At 40.9% G+C, this 20,363-nt stretch overlaps 1 protein-coding gene across 1 annotated transcript; it reads left to right on the forward strand.

Annotated features, from left to right (window-relative positions):
- Positions 1-1,606: 1,606 nt before the first annotated feature.
- On the forward strand, positions 1,607-5,035 carry LOC147436176 (uncharacterized). Its single transcript, XM_086489074.1, has one exon. The coding sequence runs from the start codon at positions 1,778-1,780 to the stop codon at positions 4,478-4,480; it is 2,703 nt and encodes a 900-aa protein (XP_086345200.1). The 5' UTR covers positions 1,607-1,777; the 3' UTR covers positions 4,481-5,035.
- Positions 5,036-20,363: the final 15,328 nt, after the last annotated feature.

A 20,363-nucleotide genomic window follows, 5' to 3' on the forward strand; every position in this document is an offset into this window, starting at 1 on the left:
GCACTATTATGCTTGTGCACTGTCCTAGTGACCAGATGATTGTAGAAATTCTTACCAAAGGCCTCAACGAGTCACGCTTCATCCTCTTGCACTCGAAATTTGGTGTTGCTCCGGCCTCACTCTTTTTAGATTAGCCAATCTGCTATTATGGTAGCTTTGTACATATGACATTGTAATCGTAGAGGTACCATGCACTGTGTCCACTCCACACTTGCACACTGTGACCTCTGGGTCACTTGTATATTTGTACATAGATACACAATACACTTTCACATCATTATTGATGGTTCATATTTTCATATTTGTATAGTGGCTTGGGTTTTTCCCTTAAACTCCCAAAAGGTTTTTCTATCCAAAGCTAGAGACCTTTGTTTGAGTGGGGTGTTGGAGGTATAGATGGCTCACTCTACTCAACTTGGTCTCACCTATATATAGGTAGGTATCTTTTCTTCAATATGAATCAGTCTTTGGGAGCGTACATGGTATTCGGGGGGTTCACTATGTGTAAAACTACCATATCACGTGCATTCATGACATGTTTGTAAAACCCCTTATCTGTGAATTTTGTTAAGAATATAATGTGCACTTTTCTTTTAAAATCTGTAAGTTTTTTTCAAATTTGAAAAAATAATGCCCTTCGGTATATATATTTCTGTAAGTTTCAAGAACTTTAAATACCCTTCTGTTGCACTCATGTGATAGGTTACATTTTTATTAGGTGACCTCCCCGGGACATGGTATGTCTCTTGTTTCGTCTCTCTCCCTCTCACTTTCTCTTTCTCTCTACATCTCAACAGAGGGGTGGGGAAAGTTAAAGGGGAGGGGCAAGATGTGTGCAAGGCAGAGAGCCCCCCAACAATGGGTGATCAAGAGTAGTCGAGAGAAGGCGGATAGGTGAACCGAGGGAGGTTGACGGTAGAGTTCCATGAGCAGCGCTGCAACACATGAAGCTTGGGTATGTTTGAGGGTGCATGCAAAACAATGAGCATCATTAAAGAGACGGGAGTTGAGAACATGTATATAAAATATAATAGGTTCCCGCAAATCAAGGCCGAGCCTGAGCTTCACAGGTTGCCCTTCAAGAAGTTAGCATTTAGTTCAAGGGCCAATCGAGGGGAGGTGGCTGGGTAGAGAAAGTGACCCAAGTGGGAAGAAAAAGAGGGGTGAGGTTGTGGCTGCATGCATTTAGAGGCATGTGTAACCTCAATCCGTTCTTTTAATGTAATAGTATAGATATATTTATACTATTATGAAAAGGGGAGGGATTTCGTCCCCTCCCTCGGACACGTGGCAACTTTTTTTTCTTCCGACCATCCCCAACAGTGTGCTCACGTTGGGGGGAGAGAGAGAGAGAGCACGAAAAGAGAGAGAGAGAGAGAGAGAGAGAGAGAGAGAGAGAGAGAGAGTCGATGGAAAAGTGCCGGTAGCACTAAAAGATATAAATAGATACTAGTACGGCCGACCGCCTTCGGCGGTCTCTCTCTCCCCCTCACTCATATAAATCGATACTCACCGGATGCAACAAACTTTGACATGTGGCACTGAAAAACCAGTCTCTTTAATATATAGCATAGATATAAACATATAGATAGCATCTTGGTTATTCGGGCATTTCCCCGTTCGTTTACCACGTCCTTCTGTACTTCTGCAGGCTCCATTCTCGTGTCGACGTTTCAAGTCATTCGTGGTGGAATTAGGCAACCTGTGCTTCAAAGAATGCATTAGAGGTTTGACCGATTGGAATGCACAGGAGCTCAAGGGATCAAAGAAAAATAAAATGGCTGGCAGCTCCATCATGATCCTTGATGATGAGTGCCGTCTCCACGAATTCCAGACAAACTCCATGCTCGGCCAAGGTGCCTCCGCCCGCAAGATCGTGTCGGGCGTTTACAGAGATTCCCCAGTCGCCATAAAAACTTATCAGCAATCTGTGCCCGCCCACGTCATAGATCGTGAAATCGAATTCCTGCGCATCATGAAGGGGGAATATCATGTCGTTCAGCTGATCGGCACTTCTCGGAAAGATGAGCAGCTCAGGGTGATCATGGACCTGGCATACAATTTCAGTCTTCAAGATCTGCTTGATAAGACTTGTGGCAACTTCTCTATGGACCTGAAGTACCGATTGATCCGAGATGTTTGTGATGGCGTATGCTCTTTGCACAAGAAAGGCATTGCCCATGAAGATTTGAAGCCCGCCAATGTCCTCCTGGACTTTGGGCTCAGGGGAAAACTCTGCGACTTTGAAGCCTCCAGCTTCTTTGACGGCCACACCTTTGTGCCATGTGGAACAGTCAATTACAGAGCCCCAGAAAAGTTGCTGGGGCAATCATATGACCGGGCTCTGGCAGACATTTTCTCTTTAGGTTGTATCATATTAGATATCATTGGCAAAGACACAGATTCCATGGAAGACCTAGTCAGGGCTGCAAATATCTGTAAATCGACAGACCCTCGCAGCAGGTATGCTGATTGTCAAGAATTGCTCCACTTGGTGGGAGAAAAGAAAGAAAGCTATTATGCTTTGAGCTCTATAAGAATGCACGTCCTTAACGAAGCAGACAGAATCAATTTATCTTTCTATTGGACTGCTGTAGAGAGTGATCTGCTTGAGGCAGAAGAAAGGGATGCCATGGATAAGGTTAGGAAATGGTTCTATAAAGGTGAATACCAGAAAATCAATGACATGAATGTGGACTGCATAGTCTTCAAGGTCTTTCAAGGCATCATGATGTTTCATGGGTTTGGTTGCGAGAAAGATCCTGCTGGTTCCTTCGGCATTTTCAAGGAAGTCATGGAGGGTCTTGATGCGGATCCTTTCATTGATGGCATGCAGATGCGTTTTCTAGTGGAGTATTATCTTGCTGCATGTGAGGTATCAGTCGATGAAAGGAGAGCGCTGCTTTTGCTCCGCCAATTAGCACACAGGGGTAATTCAATGGCACAGGCGGAGCTGTCATTCCTACGCCTTGGCTTCCGAAGGAACACGACAGATGACATTGAAAAATTTGACACTGCAAACATATGCCATTTTCTTTGGACAGCTGCTAACACTGGATATGCCCATGCCCAGTCTTTTGCCGCTTTGCTTCACGTAGAATGGGGAAGACGGGGCATTCTATCTCGTAAAGAGGTGCTTTACATTCGTAGGAGCATGCAGGGAGGAAGCGCCCTTGGCAGCCTAATGCATGACATCATTAAAGGTAACCTTGATGAAGAGAAGCTTCTAAGCACCAACAACCTTGGCTTGTTTTATTTGATATACCATTTCTGCTCTGTCCTACCATGCAAGTACAATGGAGAGGTGTGGCGTGAGAGGGGCGAGAAACTGGAGCTTGCAAGCTCTCCGTTGGCTTGTTCACTCAATAATTTGAATGCCGAGGATGCAACCTATGTTTTGAGACAAGCTAGGAGGATGGAGGATAGGCTCATGTTCAGGGACAGAGAGATCATTTTGAGTCTTGCGGTTTCAAATTCCAGTGCTCTCCTTTGTGGCCTGATTGATATGTACCATGCCAAAGGGGATGAGAAAAAGATCAGAGAGGCATTAGATCATGATGATTGCAGCACAGAAGCTGTGATGCTCAAGCTGATGGACTTGACCAACATTGATAACAGATGGTACCAATTCATGATTGATAGGCGAGAGAAAGTGGACAATTTAGACGTGAATTACAGGATAGGGCGTATGTTGAAGGATCTTGACTGGATAGACTACTGCGCTGCAAGGGGGCATGATGTTGCCATGCATGTAATGGGGACGCTGTGCTACAAGAGGAGGGATTTTGAGGGAGCTTGCAGGTGGTACAAGAAAGCCATATGCAAGGGTTTCACAGGCAGTCTGCACAACATGTCGATGGCTGTAAGCCACCTGGAGGGCGAGGAAGCCGCAGAGATGTATCTGATTCAAGGAGAGAAAGCTTTAGAGCCTACTTGTATCTTCGAGCTTGGTAGGCTAAGGAAATCTAAGGACCTATTGGAGCAGGCGGCCAATGTGGGGTGTGAGGATGCTGCGTTTTTGCTGGCAGAAATGTGCCGAGAAGAGTCAGATCAAGGTGGTTGCCAATACTGGATCACCAGAGGATTGAGAATTATAGACCCTGAATTTCTCTTTGATGTGGGAGCTGCATTTGAAGACATGGATATTGAAAGCCTTCTCCAGAAATTTTTTAGGAGTGAGGATGCGGATGTGATTTTTAGGCTGGGAAACTTTTTGGAGTTTGCAGATCAATTTAGCACACCAGTTATGAATGCCTTCAGTTGCTACTCAAAGGCAGATGAGAAGGGTCACATGAGAGCAATGATGTTCAATGCTTTATATTGCGAGAAGGTGGGCAGGAGTGCTGAAGCATTGCAATTCTACTCTAAATTAGTACAGGAGAATCGGCTTCTTTTGATTCCTATACAAGAAATTGAAAGCAAGGTAGCAGACTTGAGGTTGAAGTGTGCCAGTGAAAGTGCAGCTTCAGAGATTGCTTAGGCCTTCTTCCAGAGTGAATTCAGTACATGAAGGCCCTGCCAAATGCACTCAATGATAGGAAGAGTACTCATGTCTACATACAACGAGGACTATATTGACCGAGCAGAACAAAGTAGATTCTTGGCTATTAGTTTTGCGGTGGATTATGTGGCATCGCTCGTCTGCTTTCTAAGTTTTCTGCAATGGATTGTGTGCCGGGCTGCCTAGCCCATATGTATCTTGGAGAGTGACCCCTCCCTCTATGACCAAGGGTAGAGAAGTTTGTAAGCTGTGACTGTCTCCCGCCCTCTGAGGCTACTATATGTAAAAGTTATCTAATAAATTATTAAGGGTGGACTCCTTTCCACCTACCTCTATTCTCAAACTCCTTTACACCTAATTTCTACATAGACTCCTTCCACCTATGTAAGTTTCAACATGTGTCTTTTCCCACCTACCTAAAATTCACATGTGACGGATATTCCCCAATACTTCAACTTGTACCATCTCTTTGAGCTCCGCCTGAGTATGCATAAGCTACACTCATTTGTAACAAGTGTCATTGCTCTATTCTTATCTTGACTCTCTTATTTCTTGACATTATCATATTAATTAACAGTGATATTAATCACATCAAGGTAATCTGTAAGTTTTCACATGGTATCTGAGCAATAGAACTTAAGAATAGTTTTTCTAATTAACGCTAAGAGCATTCCATCCTTTCTAGCCCACAATCGAAGTCTCACTCTCCATTCTTTTCAAGGAATTCGGAACCTTGAAAGATGGTCGAGTTAGCTTCGTCATCTTTCGCATCCACCTACAAGCCCCGCTACACTATCGACAAGCTTAATGGTACAAACTACCCAAGTGTGGAAGATTCAGATAGAACTCTACCTCACGCAGATGAGAAGGGTCACATAAGAGCAATGATGTTCAATGCTTTGTATTGCGAGAAGGTGGGTAGGAGTGCTTAACCATTGCAATTCTACTCTAAATTAGTACAGGAGAATCGACTTCTTTTGATTCCTATACAAGAAATTGAAAGCAAGGTAGCAGACTTGAGGTTGAAGAGTGTGTCAGTGAAAGTGCAGCTTCAGACATTGCTTAGGCCTTCTTCCAGAGTGAATTCAGTACATGAAGGCACTGCCAACTGCACTCAATGATAGGAAGAGTACTCATGTCTACATATATCACAAGAAGTTTTGAACAAATTCTCAGTAATTCCCACATTGTGACTTACCTCAACATCATGAGCTTCTGTGAGGGAGGCACCCCATGCTTGGCTAGGTACGATTGAGGGTAGGGGACCGCCGGCCCGGTGGGGTTGGGGGGCGGGGCGGGGCGGGGGGGGGGGAGGGAGGGGGACCAGTGGTCCCTTGCCTCCAGTCGTACCTAGCTAGTTATGCAGTGCCTCTCAAACAGCTCATGATGTTATGCACTGTATGAAAAACACTAGAAAAGACTTTGTTTTCTTACATGAGAAAATTTCTAAATCTTCTTGTGATATAACGAGGACTATGTCGACCGAGCAGACGAAAGCAGATCCTTGGCTATTACTTTTGCGGTGGATTATGTGGCATCGCCCTTCTGCTTTCTAGGTGTTCTGCAGTGGATTATGTACCGGGCTGCCTAGCCCATATGTATCTTAGAGAGTGATGCCTCCTTGGGTGACCAAGGGTAGAGAAGTCTATAAGCTGTCATGATTGTCTCCCACCCTTCGAGGCTAATATAGGTTGTAGCAAAGTCTCTCTATGTATTTGTATCTCTAGCAAGAAGTGGCCAAACTGAATCATGATATTGTGGAGGGCACGGCAAACATTTTTCCAAAACTCGCATTTGTGGCATGTGTTTTTTCTCACGGTTGGTGCTACCAAGCTGGCGTTCACACGCCCCCACATCCTCGATCACATATGTATGCATACACACACACACACACACACACACACACACACACACACACATATGTTGTGTGTGTGGTCTGATTCTGTTATGCATACACACATGTATGCTATGTGTGTGCTGCGATGTGTGTTATGTGTAGAATACCGATATGTGTATGGTGTAGTATGTATGTGAGGTGTGTGTAGTATAATGTATAAGGTGTGAGCCAACTACAAATCAGAGGTATGATGTATGTGGTTATGTTGTTATATAGAATTGTATACATAATGTATGTATGTATGCAGGAATGTATATATAATGTATGCATGCATGTGTGTACGAATCTATGTGTATATTTATTTATGTATGAATGCATGTATGCATGTCTGTATGTTACTATGTACCTACGTATGTATGCATGTATGTATGTATTATACACATAGATACATATGTGTATGTGATTCTTTATGTATACATGTATGAATGTTTGTATGTACGTATGTATAAGTGTATGCATGCATGTGTGTATATAGGTATGCGCGCATATATGTATGTATGTACGTGGTCTTTGAACAAATATACTGACTTGAAATGGTTGCTAAAGTGATGTATGAAGTACCCTTGAAGTTGTGGTCGAAAACTTCATTTATTATGATCTGGGCCCCACAACCCCAAGTCGAAGAGCCGAATTGGTCCCGAGAGGTAAATCTAGATAGAATTGAGTCAAGTCGGGGCTACAATGCTTCCAATTTGTATAGGTTGTCCACATTTTTAAGGTCGGTTAGTTCCGGGTGAGCGTCTTGATTGGTCTACATAAGTGAAAATTCCTCATGTGTAGAAAATTGAAGAAGCAAAGAAGGGGGTGGGCATGGTCCTACGGTCCCAAACATGGAATTCTACATGACCGAGATGGAGGAGTGTCTCAGGAAGAGTAGGATCTTTATAGATCATGTCGGTACATCTTAGGCACATATCATAAGGAGCGTCCGCCAGTTACATGAGAAAAGTGAACACTGTGAGATACTTAATTTGTCATCTGTAAGGGGAAATGTACTGACACGGCCAAGCATATCAAGAAATTGTGTCCCTACATCCACGTCAACAAGGCCTCATTCTGGAGCTCGATTTCAAAGAGGAAGAAGGTAGATAGAAGAGGTAAGAATTGGGTGGCCAATGGGGAGAGGGTCAAGACGAGTTAGGTAATTTTGGTTGAGAGCTGTTTCAAGTCCCTATGTAGCAAAAATTGCCCAATTGATTGATACGAAGTTCTGCTTCTATTTATATGGTGATGTGGGTGAGTGCGGACCCTTGAGAGATTTGCTTACAGGAGACCATTTGGCGAGGGGACATTGTAAGGACTTGATAAGAATCTTGTGTGAGGGGGCAAGATATATACATCACAATTGCATGGTGCATAAGAACATCAACAACAAGAATGTACAACTCTCTAATCTATCTTAAAGATAGTGCAATTCATAGTAAAACAATAGATTTGCATACCTAGAAAATCCCATGAGCACATAATTGACATTGTACACGATCGGAGAGTGCTAGAGAGCAAGAGATATTGAAAGAGCACGTGCAAGTTCACCTCCTAGAGTAGAGTGCTACACAAGCACGATGAGAGAGAAGAGAAAAGAGGAGAGAAGATGAACATAGGTATTCGGTGCAATCTCCCCCCATGTAATAGTGAGAACTTTCTCTTGCATGTATTTATTTATAGATTTCTTGAATGCTCAAAACGAATACAAATTGTCTGCTCGAACATAATAATGACCATAGCTCATAAAGACCACTTAAATGATGAAATGTCCATAAGCATGATATCCTTTTGCATAGTACGTAATTCTCTTATTCTTTTTCTACCTATGAACTACAATAAATAAATAATTACCAGTTTTCATAACATGCCTTTCCATTAAAAAACAATTGTCCTCATTAGCTAAGCTAATATTCTATAAATCTTACTCCAAAAATACTGTTTAAAGTTATGTGTCAAAAATAAAAGTCATAATTGAATGAACTAAATTTACATATGTTTGTCATCATCCACATACTGCATATTCTAGTGTCCCCTACCACAAGAATAAGTAGTATATGTCATATCTTGACGTATTAGGATATCATTCGTCAAGCTCATTGATCAATAATCAATTCTCATAAATATCAAGTCCAATTCCATACACAATGTCAACAACTAATCATCATAAACCAATTCAAAATCCAACTCCAATTCCAAATCCAGAATTTTTTCATTATATACTTGTGAGTAATAAAATCATACTAAGGACGGTGATGACCAACCATTGTAGCATGATTTTGTGATCGATGTTGCCTAAATTGACAAACCGACACCAATGAGACTTGCTACCTAAATCGACAAATCTGCACTTGTGCTACCTAAACTAGTGAATTTGTTGTTTGTTGGTGTGCTACCTAAATTGGTGAATTTGCACTCGTACTGCCTACATGAAAAAACATATCCGATTAGTTGGTGTTTCCTAAATCGGCAAATATTTACCAAGATTAGCATATATACACTACCTAAATCGGTAAATTTGAAAACTTAAAGAACAAAAACTATAATAATTTATGATTTTTTTTTTTTGGGGGGGGGGGGCAAGGGGGAGAGGGGGTCCCTTCTTGTAAATGCTATTAGCAAGTTAGGCTTGTTCTCTAAAACAATTAAGCCAATTTCCCAGACTCTAGAGGTCTCTTAGGCTTGTTCACTACCAAGGCAAAGCTTTGGTAAAGATCAGTATCTTGAAGTCGTTTTGTGCGACATTTAAAGTTAGACTGAATTCATCCTCCTCCTCCTTTTCCCCCTCTTTTTTGTGACATGTCTTGCATAACATGTATCTCACTTCAACCCTATTATTCATGTACATAGTTCTACAATATCTATATGTTTCTATGCCCAATATTTATGCAATAACAATCATAACACTCCTCATCAAGTGAGGACCAGAGTCATATCAGACAACAAGTACACACTTTACGCAAATGGCACCAAAACAACTAGAAAACCAGTTCTAATGGTACAAAGGAAACCAATAAAAAACTTAGCTTCGATTGTTGTAATCAACATTGTCCATAGCCAGACTATTGTATGCTTAAGAGGTACTAGCGGGAGAGAGCTGCAACTATTAGCCTCGCTCAATAGTTATAGAGAAAAAAATATTATGCGGTTCACATATATACTACAACATTTTCAAGTCTCGCTCAAAGGTTCTTTGTATCTAATAGGTTGTGGCCTGAAATGCATGTAAACTAAATATCCCTGTGTGTACATGCAGAGATATGTTACTTAGCATGTGTGAGACGATCATTTTCTAGGGTCAAAAGATAAGGCCAATAGTAGTTGTTAAGTATGGAGCCTGATTTACCCTTGTAATTTTCTGTGGTAAAAGCGCACATTTGTAAGGCCCCCATTATGAGGAGAAGCCATCGTGCATGAAGGAAAATCACTCACCGGAAACCAAAATTTTCACGGACAAGAATCAGGGGCAACTTTAAAGGCCTCGGGGATGGAGGCCCCCGATACTTTTTTTTCGCCGGAATATTATGGCCGGACGGCGGCCGGAAAGTGGTCGAAAAACAACCGGTCGGTTGGCCGGTGGCCGGTAGTCAATGGCTGATGGCCGGTGGTCCGAAGTCAATGGCCGGTGGCCGGTGGCCGAATTCAATGGCTGGTGGCCGAATTCAAAAGCGGACTTGTCTTCTCAAGGGCGGCCACACATGGGCGGATTGGAGGGTCCGATTTGGACTTATTCGCACAAGGGCGACTACACATGGCTGTCTCTCATAAGAGAGGGCAGCCCTTTTGGCCTATAAAAGGAGGCCATTTCTACACACATTTCATAGTGTGAAGTTGATGCAACAAGGTGAGTGTGAGGTGGTGAGAGTGAAGCAAGGCGGGAGCTCCATTAAGGGTATAATCCCTTTGTAAACTACTTCTTGTTTTGAAGTACTAAAGCCATTGAGTGGCTGCTTTCCCGTGGACGTAGCCCACATTGGGTGAACCACGTATATCGTGTGTACTCTCTCTCTCTCTCTCTACTCTATAATTTCGTGTATATAAATCTGTCTCTCTCCATTAAGTAATCTACTCAAATATCTATTTAGCTACGTCTTATTTCCTAACATGTTCATCTCCTCTAGCATGTTAATTACTAATCTATGATATGCTATTATGAGTGATTATGTGAGGAGATATACGTCTTTCTCGTAAGAATAATTCATATGATTCCGGCTCTCCAGAATCTGAGATCAAGAGATGGTTGAAGAGAGGAACAAACCTTTCTGGAGGTCTACTTGCTCTTGTAGATCTTCGGGGAATAGGTTGAGGCTCCTCATCAACAATTGCCACAGTTTCTCGGACGTGGTGCCTTCTTCAAAGCGCCTTAGGAATGACATACTTCTTAACATTTGTGCAAGAGAGTTTCATAAGACAAAAACATTGTTCATTTTATACATTTTTCCACATTTTTACATTTGCTTACTCTAGGGAACCATTGTAAGCATTGACAAGGTTTAGATTTTCCTTTAATTGTATGCCTTGAATCCATCTAGCATCTTCAAAAGGATAGTTCTTAAACTTAATAAGATTCCATCGGATAATTTTACCGCCTTTGAATACCTTGTCTTCATGTCGGAGAACGGACTCGGGCTGCATCACCTCTTCTTGGTCCTCGATCTCCGGTGGGTCTTCAAGAGTTGGCTCTTGAGGTGGCTCTCCTTTGTAAGGATTTAGTAGGCTCACCTGCAAAGCATTGTGTATGAGCCAATGACTGGGCAACTTGAGTTGATAGGCCATCTCATTGATTGTTCTAATAATCTGGAAGGGACCATAGTATCTTTTTGCTAGCTTAGCATATAACTGATGGTGTCCCGTAGGATTCTTGCCCGTCGTGTGCCTTAATCGAGCCTTGGGAAATTTAATCTAGACCCAATCATTTTCTTTAAAGGCTTGGGATCTTCTGTGCTTATCAACAACAACCTTTTGCCTTTGCTGTGAGATAGACATAACATCTCTATCTCACACTATGGACATTGACAAGCCATGGTACTAGAAGATTTGTGATAGGAAGAGGGTTGCCATTTGATGGGCTTTGATAGTCTTTTTCATAGGTATAAAATGAGCTTGTTTTCTAAACCTGTCTACTATCGTCCCTATTCCTGTATTCCCATGGATGGATAGACCTAGGAAATCATAAGATAAAATCCATGGATATGCTCTCCCAGGGTGAATTAGGTTTTGGCAAAGGTTGAAGCAATCCAGGTTGCTTCCCTCCATAAATCTTCGTCTTTTGGCATACCACACATCTAGAAACATACTCTTGTATGTTTTATTTCATGGTAGGCCAATAGAAATATGTTTCTATCCCTTTTAGGGTAGACTGCATCCCTCTATGCCCCGCATAAGGAGGAGCATGAGATTCATACATTAATTTCTCATGTAGTGAGTTAGTAACACATAGTCTATTGCCATAGAGAAGATAACCATCTTGTAAATTAAATGGTTCCTCTTTCTTCCCTAATGCAAGGGCTGAAATCACATCTCTAAAATTGGGATCAATAGTGTACTCATCTATCATAAAAGATAGATCATTGTGAGTTGCTATGGAAACTCCATTCACTCTCGGTCGTCTTGAGAGTGCATCGGCTACTTGATTATGATTTCCAGCAATGTGAGCAATATGAAAATGAAATTGTGAAAGGAAATTTTCCCACCTCATTTGTTTATAGGAGAGCTTGATTTATGTCACGAAATACTTAAGGCTTTGGTGATACATCCGTAGAATGAAAGGAGTCCCCAATAACTAGTGCTTCCATGAGACTAAGGGATGCAGAACTGTGAGGAGTTCTTTTTTGTATATGCCCAGAGCTTGCTCAACAGGGTTGAGCCTTCAATTTTCATAGGCTATTGCGTGCCCTTCTTGGAGAAAAATAGCTCCAAGGCAATTACCACAATCGTCACATTGGACCTCAAATGGCTTCGAGAGATCCGGTAGTGTAAGCACAGGTTGAGAGATAACCTTTTCTTTAAGCTTTTCAAAAGAATTGTTCTCCTTCGCAGACCATGTATACCTAAAATTTTTCTTTGTTTGGTCATGTAGTGGTCCCACGATTTGTGAGAACTTTTCTATGAAGCATACATAATATGCAAAAATACTTGTTAAGCTTCTTAGTTCATGTAGATTCCTTGGATTAGGCCATCTTTTTATTACCTCTAGCTTTGATGGATCCATTTGGATGCCATTCTGAGAGATAATGTGACCAAAATACTGAAAACTTACTTTTTTAAATTAATAAAGAGTTTATTCTCTTGTAAGACTTGAAATATTTCCTGGAGATGTTGCTTGCGTTCGTCTAGTGAATTAGAGTAGACGATTATATCATCAAAGAACACTCCACTAAAGGTTCGGTGAGGCCTGAATAGCTTCTCCATCAAGCGGTTAAATGTGGCTGGTGCATTGGTCAAGCCAAAAGGTATGACAATGTATTCGTAAAGACCAGCATAGTGCGAAATGCGGTCTTTACAATGTCTTGATGAACTATCCTTGTTTGATGGTAGCCACTTTTTAGGTCAATCTTACTGAAGTAGGTCTACCCTTGTAGCTTATCAAATAGGTCTTCTACCCTTAGAACGGGAAACTTATTCTTGATAGTAATCCCATTTAGTGCTCTACAGTCACAACACCACATAGGATATGTGTCGTTTTTCTTTTCCACAAATAACATGGGTGAACAAAATGGAGATGAGCTAGGCCTAACCATGCCCTTCTCAACTAACTCATGCACTTACCGCATAATCTCCTCTTGTTGAACTTGAGAAACTCTATAAGGAGGTTTATTAGGCGGTGAACTTGCTGGAAGAAGTTCATTGCATGGTCATCATTGACTCATTTAGGAGGTAGTTCAAAAGGGATGTCGTAAAAAAAACATCTTGAAATCCCTTGAGAAAATTGGATAACTCTAATTCCTTGTGATTGTTTATATTTTCTTTTGCTAAAGCATTAGGTTCATTTGGAGAATCTTTAACAAAGATCATCTACACAAAAATAGAGCTCTTTATTGACTTATTGAAAGCTTGCATATGTACAATGGGTATGGTGTTTCCCAAATCCTTGGCATCTATGTAGATATCTTTTTCCCTGAACCTAAAGTAGATTTTCCTTTCAGGGAATTTAACATTGGTAGCCATGCGATCAAACCATGGTGCCCCTAGGATTACATTCTCATTCTTGAGAGGAGAGATAAAGAATTCCTCTTTGTCAACATAGGTTTGGGCATGGAGCCTCAATTTCCCAATTAAGGGAGTGTCTGAAGCTTCTTACCCCTTGAAAGCACCATCGTGACTGGTAGGACATCTCCCATCTCATAGGCTTGGATGCCTAGCTTGGTCAAAGAGAATAAAAGCATCATGTTCTCTTACCTTTCCCCAAGCCTGGCATAGAGGAGATCCTTTGTGATGAGCTTCCTCTTCTTGGATTTTGACCAAGGTAGCTCTAGGAGGCTTAGTTCGTGTATTATTGTGGGGACAAGCACAATAGGCATTTCCTTTATTAACTCCCTTCTCCTTAGCTTTGTTGTTGCTGGCATTTCCCTTAGGCTCGTTATTACGGTCCTTGTTCTCCGTGGTCTTAAGATTTCTGTTAGCCCCTTGTTGGAAATTGATTCGTGAAGCCACCATGGTATGGTGTATGACTGCAAATATGGTGCGTAGCCTTTGGGAGTTGACATACTCCGCCATATATTTAGTTAGAAACACACAAAATTGTTGTTTTCTCTCTCCAAAATCCATCTTTCTGAAGACAGTGGCTTTGAGATGTAAGTCCCAAAACTTGTCTACATATTTGTGGATAGATTTGTAGGGAGAGAGCTTCAAGCTTCGCCATTCGGTGAGTACTTTGTCTTTGGCATCGGTGGCCAAAAACTGCTTCATGATAGAAGATCTTAAAGCTTCCATGTTTGTGGAGACTCACTGTTTTCCTATAGGCTAGACCACCATTGTCTGGCAGAGTTCTGAAAAGCGGCATATCTACATGGCATAGCTTAGAGGACTCCATGAAGCCCTCATATCCAAATGCCACATTGAACTGTTGAATGAAGGCCAAGACTTTGTCAGTAGCACCAAAGGTGCGACTGTAGGTAAGGAAAGAGATGTTCTTTCCTCCATCTTTGAACTTTTTGAGCTTGGACGACCTCTTCCACGCGGCATAGGATTTCCTATGGCCTCTTCTATTTGGTGGTTCAAAAGTTGCACCATCACTTTCTTCGGAGGAGGAAGAATTTGAGGAGAATGGAGAAGAGAGTGACCTCTTTCTCGCCTTGCTCCTCCTTGTCCACACCATCACTTTCTTCATAAGAGGAAGAGGATGAAGAAGATGGAGAAGAGGGTGACCTCTTTCTCGCATTTTTGTTCTCTTGTTTTCTATCATCCCTCTTTGAATTATAGTGTGGAGAAGTGTGCGATGGTCTTCTCCTTTTAGGGGGTTTTGGAGAGCGTTTTTCTGCCATCTTCATGGAGCTATCTCCACCGAGGTGGCATGAGACTCACTTCTTTCTCGTTCCTTCCTTCGGTGGGGACATTACCATTGTAACTTGAGTTCTCTGTTGGGAAGGAGATGCATCGTCAAGTAGTAGATTCTTGAGCCCTTTGTACGGATCCTCTTCTTCTTCCCTTATCGTAGAGGGGCCTCTTTTAGAAGTCTCACAAGGAGGCTTCGTAGGTACTCTCTCTTCTTGGTGGGGAGTTTGGAGAATACCATGAGCACGTAGCGGCTGTTTCACTTCACTTTGGATCCTGCTCATTAGCAAAATCAAATCTATGAATATTAATTTCACTCTCTTTACTATTGTCAGCCATTCTGACAACTTTTAGGTATAGAATTTTTAAGCGTACTTTGGCACCTCAAGACCTAGTTTCTACTCCTCTTAACCCCTTTAGAAAAGCACTCAAGCTCCTATACCTCGGGCTCAAATATCATTAGTTGCAAGGAAGAGAAGAAAGCGTCTTTCAACACCAAAACAATACCGGCTCCTATCAAGCTTCTAATAGCTCAATAGTGGTTAAGCCGTAGGCAACCCCGGTAGGAATTCATCATTAAGATCATAGCTCTCAACGGTAATGCCTCATTATCTGCACAAATCAAGCGCACTACAAGGCTGAAAACTCCATATTCTACTTACTCAATTGCAATTAATAATACCAACCATTCATAGTTAGCTTGAGGACCTCCCTTCTTGAGCAAGAAAAGAGAAACCTTGTGCTCTGATACCAATGTAGCATTTAATGGTCTAGTAAGTTGTGTGTAGCCGAATTGGTCCCGTGAGATAAATCTAGATAGAATTCAATCAAGTCGGGACTACAATGCTTCCAAATTGTATAGGTTGTCCACATTTTTAAGGTCGGTTAATTGTGGGTGAGCGTCTCGACTGGTCTATATAAGTGAAAATCCGCTCATGTGTAGAAAATTGAAGAAGCAAAGAAGGGGGTGGGCATGGTCTTGTAGTCCCAAACATGAAATTCTACATGACCAGCATGGAGGAGTGTCTCAGGAAGAGTAGGATCTTTATAGATCATGTGGGTACATCTCAGGCACATATCATAAGAATCATCCACCAGTTACATGAGAAAAGTGAGCACTGTGAGATACTTTTGTCATCTGTAAGGGGAAATGTACTGACACGGCCAAGCATATCAAGAAATTGTGTCCCTACTTCCACATCACCAAGGTCCTCATTCTGGAGCTCAATTTCAAAGAGAAAGAAGGTAGATAGAACAGGTAAGATTTGGGTGGCCAATGGAGAGAGGGTCAAGACGCGTTAGGTTATGTAGATTATAATTTTGGTTGAGAGATATTTTGAGTCCCTATGTAGCCAAAATTGCCTAATTAATTGATAATAAGTTCTACTTCATTTTTATAGTGATGTGGTTGAGTGCAGACCCTTAAGAGATTTTCTTACGAGAGACCATTTGGCCAGGGGACATTGTAAGGACTTGATAAGAAGCTTGTGTGAGGGGGTAAGATATATACATCTCGGGCACATGGTGCATAATAACATCAACAACAAGAATGTACAACTCTCTAATATCTATCTTAAAGATAGCACAATTCATAGTAAAACAATAGATTTGCATACCTAAAAAATTCCATGAGCACATAATTGACATTGTACACGATCGAAGAGTGATAAAGAGCAAGAGAGATTGAAAGAGCACGTGCAAGTTCACCTCCTAGACCAGAGTGCTACACAAGCACTGTGAGAGAGAAGAGAGGAGAGGAGAGGAGACAAGATGAACATAGATATTCAATGCAATCTCCCCCCATGTAAGAGTGAGCACTTTCCTCTTGCATATAATTATTTATAGATTTCTTGAATTCTCAAAATGAATACAAATTGTCCGCTCGAACATAATAATGACCATAGCTCATAAAGACCACTTAAATGATGAAATGTCCATAAGCATGATATCCTTTTGATGATAGTACGTAATTTTCTTATTCTTTTTCTACCTATGAGCTACAATAAATAAATAGTTACGAGTTTTCATTACATGCCTCTCCATTAAAAAAAATTGTCCTCATTTGCTAAGTTAATAATCTACAAACCGTACTCCAAAAATACTATTTAAAATTATGTGTCAAAAATAAAAGTTATAATTGAATGAACTAAATTCACTTATGTTTGTCGACATCCAGATACTGCTCATTGGTCAAGATCATTGATGAATAATCAATTCTCGTAAATATCAATTTGAATTTGATACACAATGTCTACAACCAACCATCATAAACCAATTCAAAATCCGACTTCAGTTCCAAATCCAAATCTTTTTCATTATATACTTGTGGGTAATAAAATCATACTAAGGATAGTGATGGTCAACCATTGTAGCATGATTTTGTGGTTGGTGTTGCCTAAATCGATGAATCGACACCAATGAGACTTGCTAGCTAAATCGGCAAATCTGCACTTGTGCTACCTAAACCAGTGAGTTTGTTGTTTGTTGGTGTGCTACCTAAATTGGTGAATTTGCACTCGTACTGCCTACATAAAAAAACATATCCGATTAGTTGGTGTTTCCTAAATCGGGAAATATTTACCAAGATTAGCATATATACACTACCTAAATCTATTAAAATTTGAGAACTTAGAGAACAAAAAATATAATAATTTATGCCTTTGTTTAGGGGGGGGCAGGGGGGAGAGGGGGTCTCTTCTTGTAAACTCTATTAGCAAGTTGGGCTTATTCTCTACAACAATTAAGCCAATTTCCTAGACTCTATAGGTCTCTTAGGGTCGTTCACTACCAAGGCAAATCTTTGGTAAAGATCAGTCTCTTGAAGTCGTTCTGTGCCAAATTTAAAGTTAGACTGAATTCATCCTCCTCCTGCTTTTTCCCATTTTTCTGTGACATGTCTTGTATAACATGTATCTCACTTCCACCCTATTATTCATGTACATAGTTCTACAACATCTATATGTTTCTGTGCTCTTTTATGCAATAATGATCATAACATGCCTCATCAACTAAGGACAAGAGTCATATCAGACAACAAGGACACAGTTTATGCAAACGGCACCAAAACAACTAGAAAACCGGTTCTAACGGTAAAAAGGAAACCAATAAAAAACATAGATTTTATTTTTTGTAATCAACATTATCCATAGCCAGACTATTGTATGCTTAAGAGGTACTAGCGGGAGAGAGCTGCAACTATTAGCCTCGCTCAATAGTTATAGGGAAAAAAATATTCTGCGGTACACATATATACTACAACATTTTCAAGTCTCGCTCAAAGGTTCTTTGTATCTAATAGGTTGTGTCCTTAAATGCATGTAAACTAAATATCCCCATGTGTACATGCAGATATATGTTACTTAGCATGTGTGAGAAGATCATTTTCTAGGGTCAAAAGATAAGGCCAATACTAGTTTTGTTGAAAATGCCTATTTTGAAAATAAATTAAGATGAATGTGTCATATTTGTAATAACTCATGTCTATATCTAATACATCAAAATTGTTAGCAAGGTTGTAAGTACATTGAGCGACTGAAGTTCAAAGCTCAGGGGATGGAAGGAGGGATTAGATTTTTAGGTGAAATTATTCTTCATGATCCTAATGAGCATAGCAATAGTGCTTTGATGGAGAGAGTAACAAAATCATAACACCTAGTTAGATATGCTTGAACAATACTTCAGAAATAGAGGTAAAATTAAGCTATATATTGATAGTAGTTGAGGATCGAATTTACATGGAGGCTATACCCCCTCCACAAAGGTTTTGTAGTATAGTTTTTCCCCATCAAGGGAGACATTTTACAATACAATACTTTGTGTTTCTTCAATATCTTGCTGATTCAATGAAGATGGAAGCTTCAAGCACCAACTCACACTTATAAAACACAACATCAATTCCCTCACGGTCTCAGACCCAAGACCTCACACACCTTCAAAGATGGTGAGAGCTAGCCGGGTATCCAAGTAGATCGAGAGGAAGAAGGAGTATTCTTACGAGAAAGAAGTATATCTCTTCACAGAATCACTCATAATAGCTTAGCATAGCTTAGTAATTAGCATGGTAGAGGAGATGAGCATGCATTGGAGCTTGGCTCTTGGTTGGATTTGCATCACAAAGACAAGAGTTGTTCATGTAGGCCTCCCTTCTCACAAGCTTGGAGTAGATAATGAGATTTCCATTAAATCTTGAGAAGGAGAGAGAGTCTTCTTTACTCCACACATGAGATTGTGTGAGTGTGCGTGTGATAATTCTTTCCAAAATCAGCCCCCTCTCTTGGTCGACCCCTCTTGCTTTTTACTCATGCTGGTATCCTATTGGACGCTGCAAAGCTTAGCCAATGACAACCAAGAAGCATAAGTGATAGCCTTTTGACATTTTTTCCCTTTCCCTTTTTGTGAGAGCTTTAGGTATCTTATTAATACAATTAAACTCTCATTGGACCCCTTAGTTGTCTGGCAAATAGGAATCAAGCAAGCCATTTGGATGTTGAATGCTCATTGGACCCCTTGGGAGACTGTTCAATAGTCTTCTAGAGATCTTGATATCTATTGGTTCTTTTATCAAGTGTTTTCAAATGAGTTAAACTAAATATACTTTAGCCTAATTCTCATTGGTCCACCTCTATGTCCATCCAATAGGATTTGAATGCACCTTGGGGGCAACTAGGCTAGGGAGCTGACATGTGTCCCCTATTCCCTTTGTGTAAAGGGAGCTTGCTAGAGTGTGTGTGTGTTTATCTCTCATCCCATACTAAAAGGGCTCACCCCCTCCAAGATAGGGATGTGGGAAGACTTTCCCACAAGCATCCAATATTTCCTAGGTTTTGACCATTGGACATAACCTTTGAATTTTCAAAACTTAACATTTAGTAAGTCTTATGGGCTGAACCTTAGGGTCTTTGAAGCCCATTGTTGCACATTGACCTTTTGCAAATGACCCCCCCCCCCTTTGGATCCCTATTTTACCTCCTTTGGATCCCTACTGTGACCGGTCTGCCAGCCCAATATTCTAGCTTTCTCCCCTAGTACTTCCCAATATTAAATTATGAGTTTAACACGAGAAAATCATTTAGGAGAATTAGATATTAGCTCTTATGACATTACCTGTCTCTTGAAATCATATTCGTCCTCGACTATCGGGTAGAGAAGATAAAACCTATTCATTAGTCCTTTGTCTAGCGGGTAGAGGATCCCTATTTTACCCTATGACATCATTCCAGAATGGATGACTAATCCATTTGGTGCTTGAGAGACTAATCTACTGCAAGCATGTCTATGCATTACTCCTATCAATCTTCCATAGTAGAGTGACAAGCTCTACTTGGTGTTCAGGAGATGTCGTCTCCATAAAGTTGATCCTAAGCATGCATACTTCTCAACATTTGTGCACAATAAAAAAAAAGAGAGATAAGACAAAAACACTTTTGTTCATTTTAAACATTTTTACATTTGCTTAGTGTAGGGAAGCCTTGTAAGCATTGACAAGGTTTA

The sequence above is a fragment of the Adiantum capillus-veneris genome, chromosome 18 (assembly GCF_014529385.1).
Source record: "Adiantum capillus-veneris isolate H3 chromosome 18, ASM1452938v2, whole genome shotgun sequence".
In the NCBI taxonomy this organism is placed as follows: Eukaryota; Viridiplantae; Streptophyta; class Polypodiopsida; order Polypodiales; family Pteridaceae; genus Adiantum; species Adiantum capillus-veneris.

Bases quoted from the DNA above. Each gene is read 5' to 3' on its own strand.
- LOC147436176 (XM_086489074.1), top strand. From the start codon at position 1,778: ATGGCTGGCAGCTCCATCATGATCCTTGATGATGAGTGCCGTCTCCAC.